Source organism: Polypterus senegalus, chromosome 10 (assembly GCF_016835505.1).
Source record: "Polypterus senegalus isolate Bchr_013 chromosome 10, ASM1683550v1, whole genome shotgun sequence".
Taxonomy (NCBI): domain Eukaryota; kingdom Metazoa; phylum Chordata; class Cladistia; order Polypteriformes; family Polypteridae; genus Polypterus; species Polypterus senegalus.
The window spans coordinates 95,457,635-95,473,354 of record NC_053163.1 but is presented as its reverse complement, the minus strand read 5'-3'; the positions used below and the strand labels follow the sequence as shown (position 1 = coordinate 95,473,354).

At 40.2% G+C, this 15,720-nt stretch overlaps 1 protein-coding gene across 1 annotated transcript in view; it reads left to right on the top strand.

Moving 5' to 3' along the window:
• si:ch211-159i8.4 (matrix-remodeling-associated protein 5) overlaps positions 1 to 15,720 on the top strand; it is a 38,285-nt gene that overhangs the window by 19,604 nt on the left and 2,961 nt on the right. The window contains exons 5-6 of the mRNA XM_039766255.1: positions 510 to 4,055; positions 10,200 to 11,103. Of these exons, the coding sequence (XP_039622189.1) occupies positions 510 to 4,055; positions 10,200 to 11,103 (4,450 nt within the window). The remainder of the gene's footprint in view (positions 1 to 509; positions 4,056 to 10,199; positions 11,104 to 15,720) is intronic.

Genomic DNA, 15,720 nt, shown 5'->3' with positions numbered 1-15,720 from the left:
CACAAAAAGAACATACTCTTAAAACTTCAAATTTATGTTATTCCTATTGAAATCAGACCTAAGGTCAAAAAGATATGAATAACCTCATTACATAATACATCAGCTCAGATCTATTGAAGTAATAATCCAGTTAGACATTACATTAACTCCATTAGAATTTTCATTTCATCTCCTTTGCAGCTGACCTTTTGACTCATCAGTTCACTAATCTTTTGGTTATCAGCTTTTACAAGTTTTTAAGGAGCATATACAGTAGGTCATTTGTAACTTCATCACAACCAACTAAATTTACACTGTGAACATAATTTATGCAGGCTCTAGAAATCTGAACAGGAGCTAAATGTATGCATAATAAATCTCATGCAGTTTTAAAATGTTAAGAATTCATCCCTTTTCATATATGAAGTAACAGTCTGCATTTTAACAATATTTATGGATGTATATACCACTTTTTTTTCAACCTGTTGAAAACTGACATCATGAATAACATGCATATGTTCTCTAAACAGGTGTTTTCAAATGTAAAAAGGAGAAAGAATCGGACAGTGGTGACTTCTGCACACTCTGCACTTCCCCACAAGCTCTCAATGGAAGCCAAATATTCCAGCTTTCACTGGATGAGTTCTTGTGTGAAAAGCCAGTCATTTACTCCCCCCTCAAGCAGAGAGATGGTCCTTCCTGGGAGGAGCAATATGGTGGAGCTTTGCTAGTGCAAGAATATCAGCCACCTCTTGGATGGCTGTCTATGAGCTTATCAGACAACCAGGAGAATACAGCTAATGTGGTCTGCAATGTCAAGCTTCAGGAAGAAGGAACATCGATGCAATGGCACTACTTAACCACTCAAGGGGCTCTGGCAATCTCTGTCAATATTTCAGCCTTACTAGAATGTGAGATTGAGAAGGAGGAACTTCAAAAACTCTGGAGATTAATTGCATATTATTATGAGAGTCCAGCTATTCTTCAGCAAGGCTCGCATATAAACATAGCAAATAAAACCACATACCGCTATTCACAGATTCCAGGTAAAGACACCCCATACTTTACTGAGCTGAAAGGACACCTACAAGCAGATCCAGCCTGGCTCTTACAGCCCAGTGTCAGTATCCAGTTAAACAGGAGGAAAACCACAACTAGCAAGCTTGTCCTAAATTTCACCACTGAAGTTCAGCAGAATCTGACCAAGAGTGAAATCAGTAATGCCATAGTGACGCCAGCCTGGGTCCTGATTCGTAGATGGGTTGAGGAGAGAGTGAAGATAGTTTTAGAAGGTTCTGAGGTCAGCATGAAGTGTGAAGTGATTAGCTCTGAGGAACCAAAATTTGAGTGGATCCTTCCCGATATGTCCCGAGCAAATCAATCTCATGAGCACTTTTTGGTGTCTCAAAATGGAAATTTAGTGATAAAAAACGCAGACACTTCCGATGCTGGAATTTACTATTGCCTTGCAAGAACTGAGCATGAAGCAGATTTGGTATCCTTTCGATTAATTGTAAGAGAGTTGATGGCTACACCAGAGGAGGCAAATGGAAAAGAAATCTTTTTGCAGACTGGTAAAACACTGTCTCTTCCATGTTCCACTTCCTCAGTTTTCCCCACCAAGGTACGTTGGTTTATCCCACAAAACAAAATTATTTTGCCATCAGTCTCTGGTGTTGGAAAATATGTATCCTCAAATGGAACTCTCATGATTACAAAGACTACCGAAGCAGATGTTGGGCAGTACACTTGCATAGCTGCTAATCTTTATGGCAGTGACATGCTTATGCATACAATAAAGATTAACAAACTTTCTAGTTTTACTCAAAGCAGACTTGAAGAGGAATATGAAAAACCAGTAGAGAGCAATAAATATAAGACAGATGTTGCAAAAAAGGAGGAAGATGGTTCAGGAGATGTAGAAGTTGCAAATTTTGAAGATGAGGATCAAATATCTGAAAAAAATACAAAGAAATCTGCAAGTGCAAAAAAGATTAAAACAAGTTCTGGAACCCGAGAGCAACATGCAAAGAAGACATGGGAAAGTAAGCGGAGAACTAACCTGTCAGTGAAGAATGTTGATCCAAAAAGGTGGGCTGAGTTACTGGCAAAAGCGCATGGTAAGACCCCCCATAATACACCTTCTTCTTCAACAGAAACAGACAAAAGAATATTACCAATGACCACCATAAGTGTTTTAACTAGAAAAACTGAAGCTAATATTCTGCACTTGCTTATAACAAGTTCGCAGCCTTCTGTTATTGTGCCCACGGAGGCAGCAACCTCAATCAGTTCTCGAACTATTTTAGAAACACCTACAGAATCTGTTTCACCTACAGCTCATTTCTACAAAACGACCTTCCCAGTTCTGAATCCACAATTTACAGACGCACCTCTTATAAAACGAGATAACATTACTCCAACTAGCAATAAAAAATGGAGTGTGGTGAGGACAGAAAATGGACAGACACCATTACAAAGAAGATTGAGGCCTTCACAGCGCAGATACCGTCCAATATGGCCATCTCATGCTCCCAGCATTCATTTTCCAAATGCTGATAGGCAAACAAATACAGATCTGAAACCAACAGATGTCTCTGAGAAAATTTTGCAGACAACTCCAACAGTCACAAGTAATTATTCTCAACACATTTCAGCCAAGGTTTCTACAACACCCAAAACATTTTACAAAATTGACATGAGAAAAGAAGCTACGCAGACTGGTTCACAAACAACAATAACTCCATTGCCATACGATGATTTGAAAATCATTTTCCACAGCTCATTACCCGGTTTTCAGGAGACTACAACAGCCTCTGTCACAACAAGCCATGTTGTTCCTTTATTTCTAGAGAAATCACATGGATCTTCATTATCATCCAAAATGAAACATCCTGAACTTGGAAACAAGACAGCCAGGGAAGATAATGAGTCTTTAGGTTTTTCAGATAATAGTAGGGAAATGGGTCAGCTTTCAAAGCAAATGAACTTACAAGGTTCCCATGATGAGACAGTTTCAACTAGATGGCTCATCCGTCAGACTTCTAGTAATGAGAACATAAGCCTTCCTACTCTCTCTTCCATCACAGAACAGACTTTGTCCTACCTTGAATTTAAAAAAACAAACAGCAATCCAAAATCCTATATCTACACTCCTTCAGTTTCCACCAAAAGTCCATTTTTGGCCAAACAATTTAACAGACTAAGTTCTTCAGTGTCCTCTGTGCAGAGGACAGTAGTTCAAGAGCCAAATTTAAGTTTCAGTCATGTATCAGGATCATGGGAGAAAGCTAGAAAAACATCAGCAATGGATCTAAACAAGCACCAATCAAACAATGTTGTGCAGTCTTCTCAACAGTATAAGCACACACGGTATAAAGTACCCTCTACTATTCAGCCTTACACCACAGCTTCATCCTGGGGTCCACCTAACTATGCACTGTCTAGATCCTCCAATCAAGGCTTTAAAGCATTTCCCAAATACTTCAACAAAGCCTGGTCATTTCATTACTCTGGCTTGCATGGAAATGGAGTTACCAACCGTCCTGAAATTACAGCACTAACTGCGAAGCCTGCTCTCACCCCTGTGACTGGCTCTGTAGTTAAGAACTCTGCCTATGAAGCAACATTCAAGCCAAGAAATCAAGCAATGGATAATCAAAAGGAAATCAAAGGAAAAAGTTATGAAAAGATTTACTCCAACCCATCACTTTCTAGACAGGCAGGCAGGAGTGTTACAGGCCCACCAAGGATTACCATTTCAACCCTTCCAAGTCATTTACAACCATGGTACATTGCAAAAAATCCAACACGTGCAGCCCCTGAGCCTACACCAACGCCACCTGCATCAACATCAAATATAATGTTCGGTAGTCGTTGGCATTACAACCACAAGGTGCCAAAAATGCCAAGTTCAGTACTACAGTTTCCCAACTTTATGAACAGAGGACTAAAGCCACGTATCTCTTCAGTTCATTCCGTGAGTGTGTCTGCTTTGGCAGAAAGTGACGTCCATCTTCCCTGTGATGCATCTGGAGACCCAAAGCCATTAATGTCCTGGACCAAAGTTTCCACAGGTAAAGGATTAAATATACTTGAACAGAGTAGTGATTGGTATAGTAGGCAGGACAACAAGAAGCCAGAGAACTCTTTAATGGGATACAGAGTGGACAATTTCTTTAAAATACATCCTTTGACAATACTACTGCTCTTATCAAATTGCTTTTTAGAACTCATATATCCTGGACTTCGTTAAGAAATAATTTAGGTTTTCTTACACTTTGATTCATTTTCAGTTTAAAGATTCCACTTTATTTAAGCAATGAGACACATTATCTACAGTATATATATAATTCACTAAGGCAAGACACCCATGGAAAGCACGCCGGAAGGGGCGTTGTGTCACTAAACCGCCGACAAGTAAGACACCTATGGCGCACGCAGGAAGGAGCCACACCCACCAACTCCAAGACCATTGGATATGTCCACAACTTGCAGAATCACGCCCACCAACTCGGATGCGACGACACAGAAAAAACGGCATCATTTATATTCGTCTGTCGTAGAGGCCACATGCACCTTCGAGTCTTGTTGACTGTTCATAGAGGCATGTTTCTCGCGGAGGTGAATCGCCATATGCAGCGTGTAAAACGGTTTGCGAGGGGTATCCCATGGGATCCTTAAAACAATCCTTTACAACTGAGGTTAAAACACAATGAAGTAAGCAGTCTTTTAAAACCGAGTTTTTGGTTACAACGCATGACCGCGTGCACCATAGCAAACTGTTTTACACGCTACATACAGCAATTCGCATCCGCAACAAACATGCGTCTTCTTAGATGCTCCTGCAGGAACACGGAAAGTCTACGTGAGTCACAGGTGCATCTGGACTGTGCAAAGACGACAACGACTCAAGTGACGAGTTGGAGGTGGGCACATGAGCGATGGCGGTCCGCCAGTTTTCAGTCACGGACGATTGTGTGTTGGTTCGTTCTGTGCATTGATACAATGTTGCTTTTCTTAGTGATTTATTACATTACCGATTTTTCAAATGTTAATTTTCTCCCTGTGCTTAAAAATCATTAAAAAAACCGGCCTGAGTATGCGGCGTATGGTACGCCGCAGGTTGGCTAGTAATTTATAATAAACTATAACCAGCAGGGAAGTGGTAAATTAAGTGCATTAACAATTGAAACATTTAAACTAAAGAATATAAATGAAGAAGAAAGTAATAATTACACTCTGTACCCAATTATGGAAGAATCCAGAGACTAATTTTAGTAATTAATGAATTAAAATGCTTACAGAATATATGCTGCTAATTTAGAAGTCAAAACCAAATTGAATAAAAAATAGCAAAATACTTTTTTTTATCTCAAGCACACAATTTTCTCTGAAACCTGCTTATATCAGAAATTCTTCTTTTTCTTATGTGGTTAAAGTAAAAGTCCAATCTCTTTGACTTAAGGAGTTATTAAAAACACTATGGCCAGCAATGAAACAAAATGAAAAAATTTAGGAGCCACCCACCACTGCTCAGTTAAACATTTTCTTTATCAAAATCCACCTTAAATCTAAATAAGTAAAATTATAATCTGTTTATTTCTTCACCAATCACACTAAAACAGCTAAACCAATTTTTAAGAAATATGCGTTGCCATTGGTCCAACTTAAAACAGAGTCCATATAGCGTAACAAGGAGTAGGTGTAATGGAGAGAGGCAACCCAAAAAACAGCCCTGACATAGGGACAGCCCCAGTATCCTCCTGCTACCTGATGGGAGGACACTGTTACCAGTCCACAGAAAGCTTTATACAGGCAAAAGTGGGATCCATCTAAGATAGCTGGTGAGGCATTTTCTTCTCTACTAGATTGGATAACAGCATTGGTCTAAGAGTAAGTCATTTTTTCTCAGCCTGGGTTGTGTTTAGCCATGTTGAAAATGGCATTTTTCCCTGTTTAATTTCATCTAAACCCTTTTCTGTTAAATATTTGATTGGATAAGGGGTGTATAATGTTGCCAAACCCTTAAGGAGCAATGTTCCTCTCTTTCAACCCCCCAAAATAAGTAACTCCAAAGCAACATTTTTGGTGATTTTCACGCTTACGTAATCTCATGAAAACTGTATGCAAAAGGAAACTTGGCTGTTTCACTCGCCACTACCTATTATTTTAAAATCTTATCTATACTAATAAAAGGCAAAGCCCTTACTGACTGACTGACCCACTGACTCATCACTAATTCTTCAACTTCCCGTGTAGGTATAAGGCTGAAATTTGGCAGGCCCATTCCTTACAGCTTACTTACAAAAGGCAGGTTTCATTTCGAAATTCTAAACGTAACGGTCATAACTGGAACCTACTTACGTACATATATACGGCCATAGCCTGCAGCTCAGTCGCCATGTGAGGCGGAGTTGCGTCCCTCATCGTCACGCCTCCCACGTAATTGAGTGTCTGCCCATATTAGGCCGTCCGTCAGCAGCAATCCAATAGACACGCTGCCGCTAAATATTCGCGGGTGAAGGACTGTGCTTATGCAAATGAAGTTGAGATGGTCAGGGGTAGAATAGTGTTTGGCACAAACTCAGCGAAAGTGCGAGAGAAACTTTTAAGTGCCAGGTCTTAGCTAACATTAAATAAAGCCATGGACATCGCAAGATCGCACGAGATAGCGCAAGCACAGCTGAGAACCTTTGATGCATGTACTCCGAGCGGCTCACGTGAACTGACTGTGAACGCAGTACGCAGACAACAAGCAAGAGCTCCAAAGAGCACTGAACAAAAAACGCATTACACAATTGAGACGGCAGCAAAAGAATATGAAGCAAGTGACGCGTACAAGCATATTCATAAGTGCAGCTACTGCGGAAACAAAGCACGGTGTAAACTTTAAGTTTAAATCAAGTTCACAGACACGCGGCCACTGGTGTTTGTCATGCCTAAGACAAATACAATATTCGCGAGATACAAGTTTAATGAGAAGACGCAGGGTATAAATGAGACTTTTGATCACTTTGTAACAGAGTTAAAATTGCTGGTGAAGGACTGTGCTTATGCAAACAAATAGGAAAGCAAGGTGTAAAGCTTAAGTTTAAATTAAGTTCATAGACACGCTGACGCTGGCGTTTGTCATGCCTAAGATGAATAAGATATTCACAAGATACAAGTTTACTGAGAGGACGCAGGGTATAAACAAGACTTTTGATCACTTTGTAACGGAGTTAAAATTGTTGGTGAAGGACTGTGCTTATGCAAACGAAGATGAGACATTCAGAGATAGAATAGTGTTTGGCACAAACTCAGCAAAAGTGCGAGAGAAACTTTTAAGTGCCGGGTCTGAGCTAACATTAAATAAAGCCGTGGACATCGCACAAGATAGCACAAGCACAGCTGAGAACCTTCGATGCATGTACTCCGAGCGGCTCACGTGAACTGACTGTGAACGCAGTACGCACAAAAAGCAAGAGCTCCAAAGAGCACTGAACAAAAAACGCATTACACAATTGAGAAGGCAGCAAAAGAATATGAAGTGTGTGACACATACAAACATATTCATAAGTGCAGGTACTGCAGAAACAAAGCACATGCTGGAAAAAGTCAATGTCCAGCTAAAAACAGTTTAAAAAATGTGGTAAATTGAATCACTTCGCTAAAGTTTGCAGGAATGGGAAAGGTAAACCCGTGCATGCAGTGTGTGATGTCTCAAATAAAGAGGAAGATGAGCCGTTTATTGATGCAGTAAGAAAGGAACAACACTTTGAATCTGAACAAGCCTTTGTAGACATATTAATAGGAAAGCAAGGTGTAAAGCTTAAGTTTAAATTAAGTTCATAGACATGCTGCCGCTAAATATTCGCAGGCAAATCCATAACTTAATACCGGGAATGCCTATTAAACATCTTATACACGATTACCGATTTGGGTAGTGAACATTTCGATGAATGAAACCTGTTATCTTTACAACAGTTGACAAACACGGAATATAACAACACATCCTCCAAATACGAGCCTGATTGAAAGAAATAATAATAATCAAATCCCTGATGGCAGCAACACTCAATAACACTCACAAAACAATTACTGTATATTGACAATCATGTTACATTATTTTTAAAATGTTTCCTTTTCTTTTTCATAACTTCTTTAACACACTACTTCTCCGTTGCGAAGCGCGGGTATTTTGCTAGTACTCTGTATAATGAATGGAATGAGATTTGGGCTACCAGACGAGGAAAGTAGCCTGCTCCATATTGGTCAAACATGACCTATTACATGACATATTACATACTGTAAATGCTTTTCAGGGTTCATGGATTCAATTATTCAAAAAACACCGTTTATTAATGTGTCATTAAACATCTATTTGTGAAGCCACACCCAACCAGGAAATACAAATCATTTGTGATTCCAACCTAGCAAGGAATTACCACAATAATGAAATCCAATTACATGCAAAACTCATGGCAGCGGTCAAATTAATAATTATTAGAGAGTAGTGTAGATGACAAGTTTCACTTGCATTTTACTCAGCAAAGTCAAAAGGGTCAACATTCAAAAAACTAAAATATTGTTATCTCATCTTAACCCATTATACAAATGCACACAGGCAATGTTAGGTACTCCAGCTAGTTAAAAATAAAACTGATGATTTTAACCAAAGACTTGCAAAGAGTAAATGTGAATATTAGTTGATGTGAGTTGTTAAACGTGAAGATCACTGCTAGTGTAGCGGTCAACAGATGAAAGCAATTATTGATTGTGTTGGACCAGCCATTTTTAGTGCAGGGATCTTGAACTCCGGTCCTGGAGGGCTACTGTAGCCACAGGTTTTCATTCTCTTTTATTAATTAGGGACCCGTTTTTTAACTTCTTTTTCCTTCAATTTAATTGATTAGCTATTTAAGACTCAAGCCCCTTAAATAGATCTTGGTTTTTAAAATTCTTTCCTCTGACTTGCCGCATTTTTTTCTTAAGCACCCAAACAGAAATGAAACATGAAGAGAGCCAACAGATGACCAGCTAAGTCCGAGTCTCAAACTCCAACCAGTTGCTTAATTAGAAGCCGATTCCTGGGATTTATTAAACCTTTTATTTAATTTAACAGCATGTTGGCACTCTCATTCTGCCACAAAATGGTTGATTTTCCTTTTACTAAGAGCACCATTAAAATGTTTTGTGGTCCTCAGCAGATCAACATCAGTAAGATGTTCACCTTTTTCTTATGCTTAGATATTGTATGATGGACACATGCTAACTGGTCATGTTTCGGCTCGTTTTGCATCTCATTGTTGCTTAGCTGCTAATTAAGGAAAAAAGAAATTATTAAAGGGTCTGAGTTTTAAAGGCAAGTCAAATAAAATGAAAGCAAAGGAATTAATTGGCAGGAAAAACTGGTCACTATTAAAAAAAAAGGTTAGAATGAACCTCCAGGATTGGAGTTGGACGCCTCTGCTTTAGTGTGTACAAAGCACTAATGTCTCTCCCTTCTCAGTGCTCTTTGCACTAACAACAATGGCATGTCATGGTTACAAATAAGTAATAGTTTGTAGTTAGGTATCTTACCTTCATTTACAATTAGAGCAAATACTGACTTCTTTAATTTTATGGGAACTTTAACAAGATGTGCCGGAAAAAAATCAAAGTGCAGGTTGGGTTATGGCGCTACATTTTAGGAAAGCTGATGATTATACCAATTGATTGCAATGACTGTTTTGCCTCCATAAATCTAATTACGTTTGACGTCATTGGTCAAAGAAACCTGCATTATTGTGTGACAGGTATATACAGAACATGTGTGTGATCTTCTATAATGAACCTCTCTATGCACACAGTGCACTAATGTACAGACGTGCTCCAACTAAAGAGGTTAACATGAATTAACAACTGTAATGGCAGATTTACCAGGAGCTAAAGTTTGGGGTGTAAGGGGTTAACCGAATTTGCATCCACACCTGACTTTTAGTGCTTCTGTCATAACTCTTTAATCAAAGGCACTCCAGAAACAAAGGCTTCTCTGCAGCCAATAGCCCCAGCACTGGGATGGGAATGAGGTTTCTGTGGATTGTAAGACCCTGGAGGGGGGTCTTTGAGCTGCTCAAGTTACATTTCTTGAGTGTTTTGCAGTGATAACTAATTACAGTAGCTGCTGGCATATATCCAAGTTGCAATGACTACAAATTACTTCTTACCTCTTAAACTGTAATTCGTTTTTTTTAAAGGTGCTACAATACAAGAGAATGCCAAATACGGGCTGAGGTTTGAAGTCTTCCCAAATGGCACATTCCTGATTAGAAATCTTCAGCTACAAGACCGTGGACAGTACCTCTGCACTGCACAGAACCAATATGGGTCAGATCGTATGGTGATTACACTTGCCGTGCTGACGAAACCTCCAAAGATTCAGCTCCCAGGTTCAAAGGAGATTTCTATCTTTTTAGGTCGCTCTGTTGACCTGGACTGCATTGCCATGGGTAAACCCCACGCTCAGATCTCCTGGATCCTCCCAGACAAGACATTTCTTCGTGAAGCGATGACGATCGATAACAATGCAATCCTTCTGCCAAATGGCACTCTTAGAATCCATGCTGCTAATTTTTCCAGTAAGGGTGACTATAAGTGCATTGCCAGTAATGCAGCAGGTGCCGATACCATAATGTACCACGTCCATGTTACAGCTATTCCATCCACCATTCAGGAGGCAGCCTCTGAAAAAGTCATGCTAACAATGGGAAGGAGCATCTATATTCACTGCACAGCCAGCGGGGAGCCTGAACCCTTCCTTAAGTGGACCCTTCCTAGTGGCATGCACATTAAGCCCTCTCAGGTTTTTGCCAGCAGATTTTTTGTCTTTCCTAATGGCACCCTCTTTTTGAAAAATGCTTTACCTATAGATAGAGGAGTTTACGAGTGCAGTGCCACCAACTCGGTGGGCACCAGTAGAAGACTGGTGCATCTAGACATCCAAAGAGAGTCCACAATCCCCAAGGCAGACGTCTACCAGCAAAACAGAGTTACAGCTGTTTACGGGACATCAGTTCTTCTTCACTGCCCAGCGTCTGGAGACCTGCAGCAAGGTGCTCTCTGGAGACTCCCTTCCAAAAAGCTGGTTGATTCTCGCTACAGGTGATTATTTTACTGTCTTATATGAAGTAGTTCATTTCGGCTGTCTTGCGTCCTTATAAGCCAAGGTAGGCTCTGGCTTCCTTTACATCTCAAAATGAGCATATTCAGAGACTTCCCTAGTTTGAAAGGGCACAGTGCTACAGCCAACACAGATAACAGACACACAGCCAAGGTGGAACAGAGCTCATTCATTAGCTAGACTGTGACATAGTCCCCAAGAAATGACACCCTCACTGAAACCTTCAAGTCAGTAGTGAAGAGGCAGGGATGTAACTCATCCTGGCAAATACAATCAGAAAAGAGTTAGGCAGGTATGCTTTAACAGCTCAGAACATACTGATCAAGAGAAACTAATCAAGGAAATGTATATCTGGAGAGCTGCAATGAAAACACAGGACACATTATATGGGAGAAAAAATAATGTCCCAAGACAATTCACACAAACACAAAGAGAGCTTGACGATTATGCATGGAAGAAACTACAAGCATGGCAACCACCCCTACTGCTGCGACATCTTTAACCCATCCATATTCTAAACACTATTTATCCTGCATATGTTGATGGAGTGACAGGGCCTATCCAGGCAGCACAGGGCATAAGGCAAGGAGCACATCTAGATGTGATGACAGTCCATCACAGAGCACACTTATAAACACAGCCACACATAACTCATGTTGGGCCAAATAAGAGCCAATGACTGACTTACTGTGGACATTTTTGGCATATTGGAGGGAGCATGAGCTATTGGATAAATTCATGGAAAGTGTAACAATAGCCGCTTTCCCTTTGCCAGATGCTTTTTTCAGGAACCAAGGACTTTTTAGAAACTTTTGCACCATTTCCAGCTCAGGAACTCAAGATGTTTGTAGATCCTGCTGCATTTGTTTTAGCTCCGACTCCAGAGTATGTACTTTGCATTCAACTAGAAACTATGTTGTGGATGGGGCTTGGGCAATGAATTGAGCTGATTGGTTGACCACAAGATCTTACAAATCTGTTTGCAGTTTGGACTTTGGACAGTTATCGGTGAAGATGGTGTACCACATTATGCACTCCACTGAAGAAATAACCTCTCCTGTGAAATCAAGATCAGTTAGAAGCAATAAGGTGGCGATGTCCTGCATGAACAACTGACAGCACCACACTTTGCACCATATCACTCTTCTTTGCACGTTACATATTTTACTTAAAGGTTACAAGTCCTGTTGTGTGATGGGAACATGACACACGAAAGTGGCAAGAGACAACAAGTGGCCCAGGGCCTACATTGTTCAGGAACTCATTGGTTCTTGAAAACAAAGTTCCTGAAGTGGAAAAATGCCTAATGTATACAGACACTGGTGTAGCTGGTAATTGAACCCACAAAGCAGAAGCACTACCCACTGTGTAAATGTACTACCTTGCTTGGACCTAGCCACTTTCTGAATGAGCTCTCTGACCCAGTACCTGCCCTGGGTGGAAACTAACCCTGGATGGGACACTGGTGCCTCAGAAGTGCTCACAGATTTACAACTGTACAAGGCCAGTTTAACCACAAATGTGAGGAAATATATTTGAAAGTACTTAACTAGCAATGTAGGTTTGGGCATTTTAGTATAAAAGGCAGGCAATGTGGTGTAGTGGTTAAGCTTTTGGTCTTCAGACACTGCTACTGACACTAACTGGCCTTCAGCAAGTCTCTTCTTTTGTTCACAAACAAAAGAAATGTGACCAATTGTATCTCAAATGCTGTAAGTAAGTTTGGATAGAAACATCAGCCAGGTAAAAGTAAAAATGTATAGATTTCTAAAGTGGAGGATTGTGTCTCACACAAAATACTGAAGGGACCAGCATATCCTGCATGTCATCTAAGATCTGTCAAGTACAAGAGAGCCTTAGTGAAACATTCTTATTGCTATTTCTATTAACCTCTGATATGAAAATAATTTATTATTATCACTACTTTGACCATCAAAATGTGTTCTGATTAAGGAAATAAAATGAGAGATCAAGCACAATTATTAGGAACTTTTGAGAAGCATAGAGTCCTTTAATGAACTTTAATGAACTGCTTAATGGGCAATAACTATGGAAATTTAAGAAAATGAGTATGTTTGATCCATTAATGTCTCTTCTCTCTTTTATGACTTCACTAATTTGCTGGACCCCCTCTATTTTGGAGCGGCTCAATTAAATACAATTAGAATGAGCAATGCAGCAAACTGAGCTGATGGACCTGAACAAACCCTCATCCAGTGCCTGCTGTGAATCAGACATTAAATCAGATTAGTAAAGAACCTTAGGTCTACCTGACACTGCCCACTGCTATCAGTAGTGGGGGGACAGATCTGAATGAAGGGCATGGTAAGAACTAAGAGGAACACAGTTAGCTGAAATATAAGCCTTTCCTAGTGCATATGAGTACTGACTATTTAAAGCATAAAATCAGACAGGCACAGTGGTGCACCAAACAGTTGACAAAATCTGGCTGGGCCATTATCTGCATGGATTCTGCACATTTTTCCCATCTCCATGTCCATTTCTCCTGCATCTCAAGACATTCCAGTTAGGTTGACTAGCAGATCTAATTTTGTTGAGTGTTAAGCACACACTTTCTGCAATGGACTGGTGTCACATTCACATTTGGTTCCTGTCTTACTATATGGTGCCACTGGGGCAGACTGTGGCATACACAACCTTAAAATTGGCATGACTGGTTCAAACATAAATTAATGAGCTCTTGATCATGTCTCCCAGAATGCAGATATAGGACAGGATAATCATTTATTTCAACATAGGAAAGAAATAAAATGAGTTCAGCGAAAACTAGTAGGGCTGATTTGAACTGGTCATAAAATGATCCTCTCCGACTGAAGTTTAGATTCCTAAACCTCCCAAGGACAGAGCTGAAGCAAAGTTGTGGGCAGCAATACAGAAAAGACATATGGCTGAATATTAAATATCAACAACCATTAGAGTCCAAAAATGTTTATTTCTATACACTAGGGGGCTCTGCCCAGTGCTCACTTAATTCGCCAACCCCTAGGGATGGGTGCTGGGTTCCCCTCCATTAGAGAAATCAATTGTATTTAAAGAGTTGGTATATGGAAGAGTATCCGGGGCGCGGGAGGAAGACCATTTGGTCCTTAGTTATTATAGATAGCAAATCAGTATTTCACTGCAACTGCCTATTTTAAATACCAATGACTAATTAAATGTAGTAAAAAGTAAAAATAAAAAAAGTAGAAGTAAAACGTAATAAAATATAAGTCAAAAGCAATATTATGAATTACTTTATCCTCTACTGTGGTGGGCTGGCACCCTGCCTAGGATTTGTTCCTGCCTTGTGCCCTGTGCTGGCTGAGATTGGCTCCAGCAGGACCCCCGTGACCCTGTGTTAGGATATAGTAAGATGGAAAATGACTGACTGACTGACTTCATCCTCTAATTTACATTCTTTAAACATTGCTTCTTTACATTTCTGTTTGCATATTGTTCAGGATATTTTTCTCTTTCTTGTTTATTGGACGATTCTGTTTGTTCTCAATTTTTATTATATGCAGCTCTTTTTTGTTCATTTTCTTTTTCGATGTTCATTATCCACTCTTGTCACAACCTAAAATTGGATGTTCTTGAATAGATAATTTGCTTTTCTGCCTTGTCATTGTAACCGACTGAGTCAGACAGAGAGAGGATGCGAGCAGTAGGATTAATGAATGGGCAAGAGTTGTGGAGGGGAGTAGTCAAGGCTGAATAATGCAGACACTACAGAAAGCTTTTTTAATAAAATTACAGGTATATACACTCACCTAAAGGATTATTAGGAACACCTGTTCAATTTCTCATTAATGCAATTATCTAATCAACCAATCACATGGCAGTTGCTTCAATGCATTTAGGGGTGTGATCCTGGTCAATCTCCTGAACTCCAAACTGAATGTCAGAATGGGAAAGAAAGGTGATTTAAGCAATTTTGAGCGTGGCATGGTTGTTGGTGCCAGACGGGCCGGTCTGAGTATTTCACAATCTACTCAGTCACTGGGATTTTCACGCACAACCATTTCTAGGGTTTACAAAGAATGGTGTGAAAAGGGAAAAACATCCACTATGCGGCAATCCTGTGGGCGAAAATGCCTTGTTGATGCTAGAGGTCAGAGGAGAATGGGCCGACTGATTCAAGCTGATAGAAGAGCAACTTCGACTGAAATAACCAATCGTGACAACCGAGGTAGGCAGCAAAGCATTTGTGAAGCCACAACACGCACAACCTTGAGGCGGATGGGCTACAACAGCAGAAGACCCCACCGGGTACCACTCATCTCCACTACAAATAGGAAAAAGAGGCTACAATTTGCACGAGCTCACCAAAATTGGACAGTTGAAGACTGGAAAAATGTTGCCTGGTCTGATGAGTCTTGATTTCTGTTGAGACATTCAAATGGTAGAGTCAGAATTTGGCGTAAACAGAATGAGAACATGGATCCATCATGCCTTGTTACCACTGTGCAGGCTGGTGGCGGTGGTGTAATGGTGTGGGGGATGTTTTCTTGGCACACTTTAGGCCCCTGATTGCCAATTGGGCATCGTTTAAATGCCACGGGCTACCTGAGCATTGTTTCTGACCATGTCCATCCCTT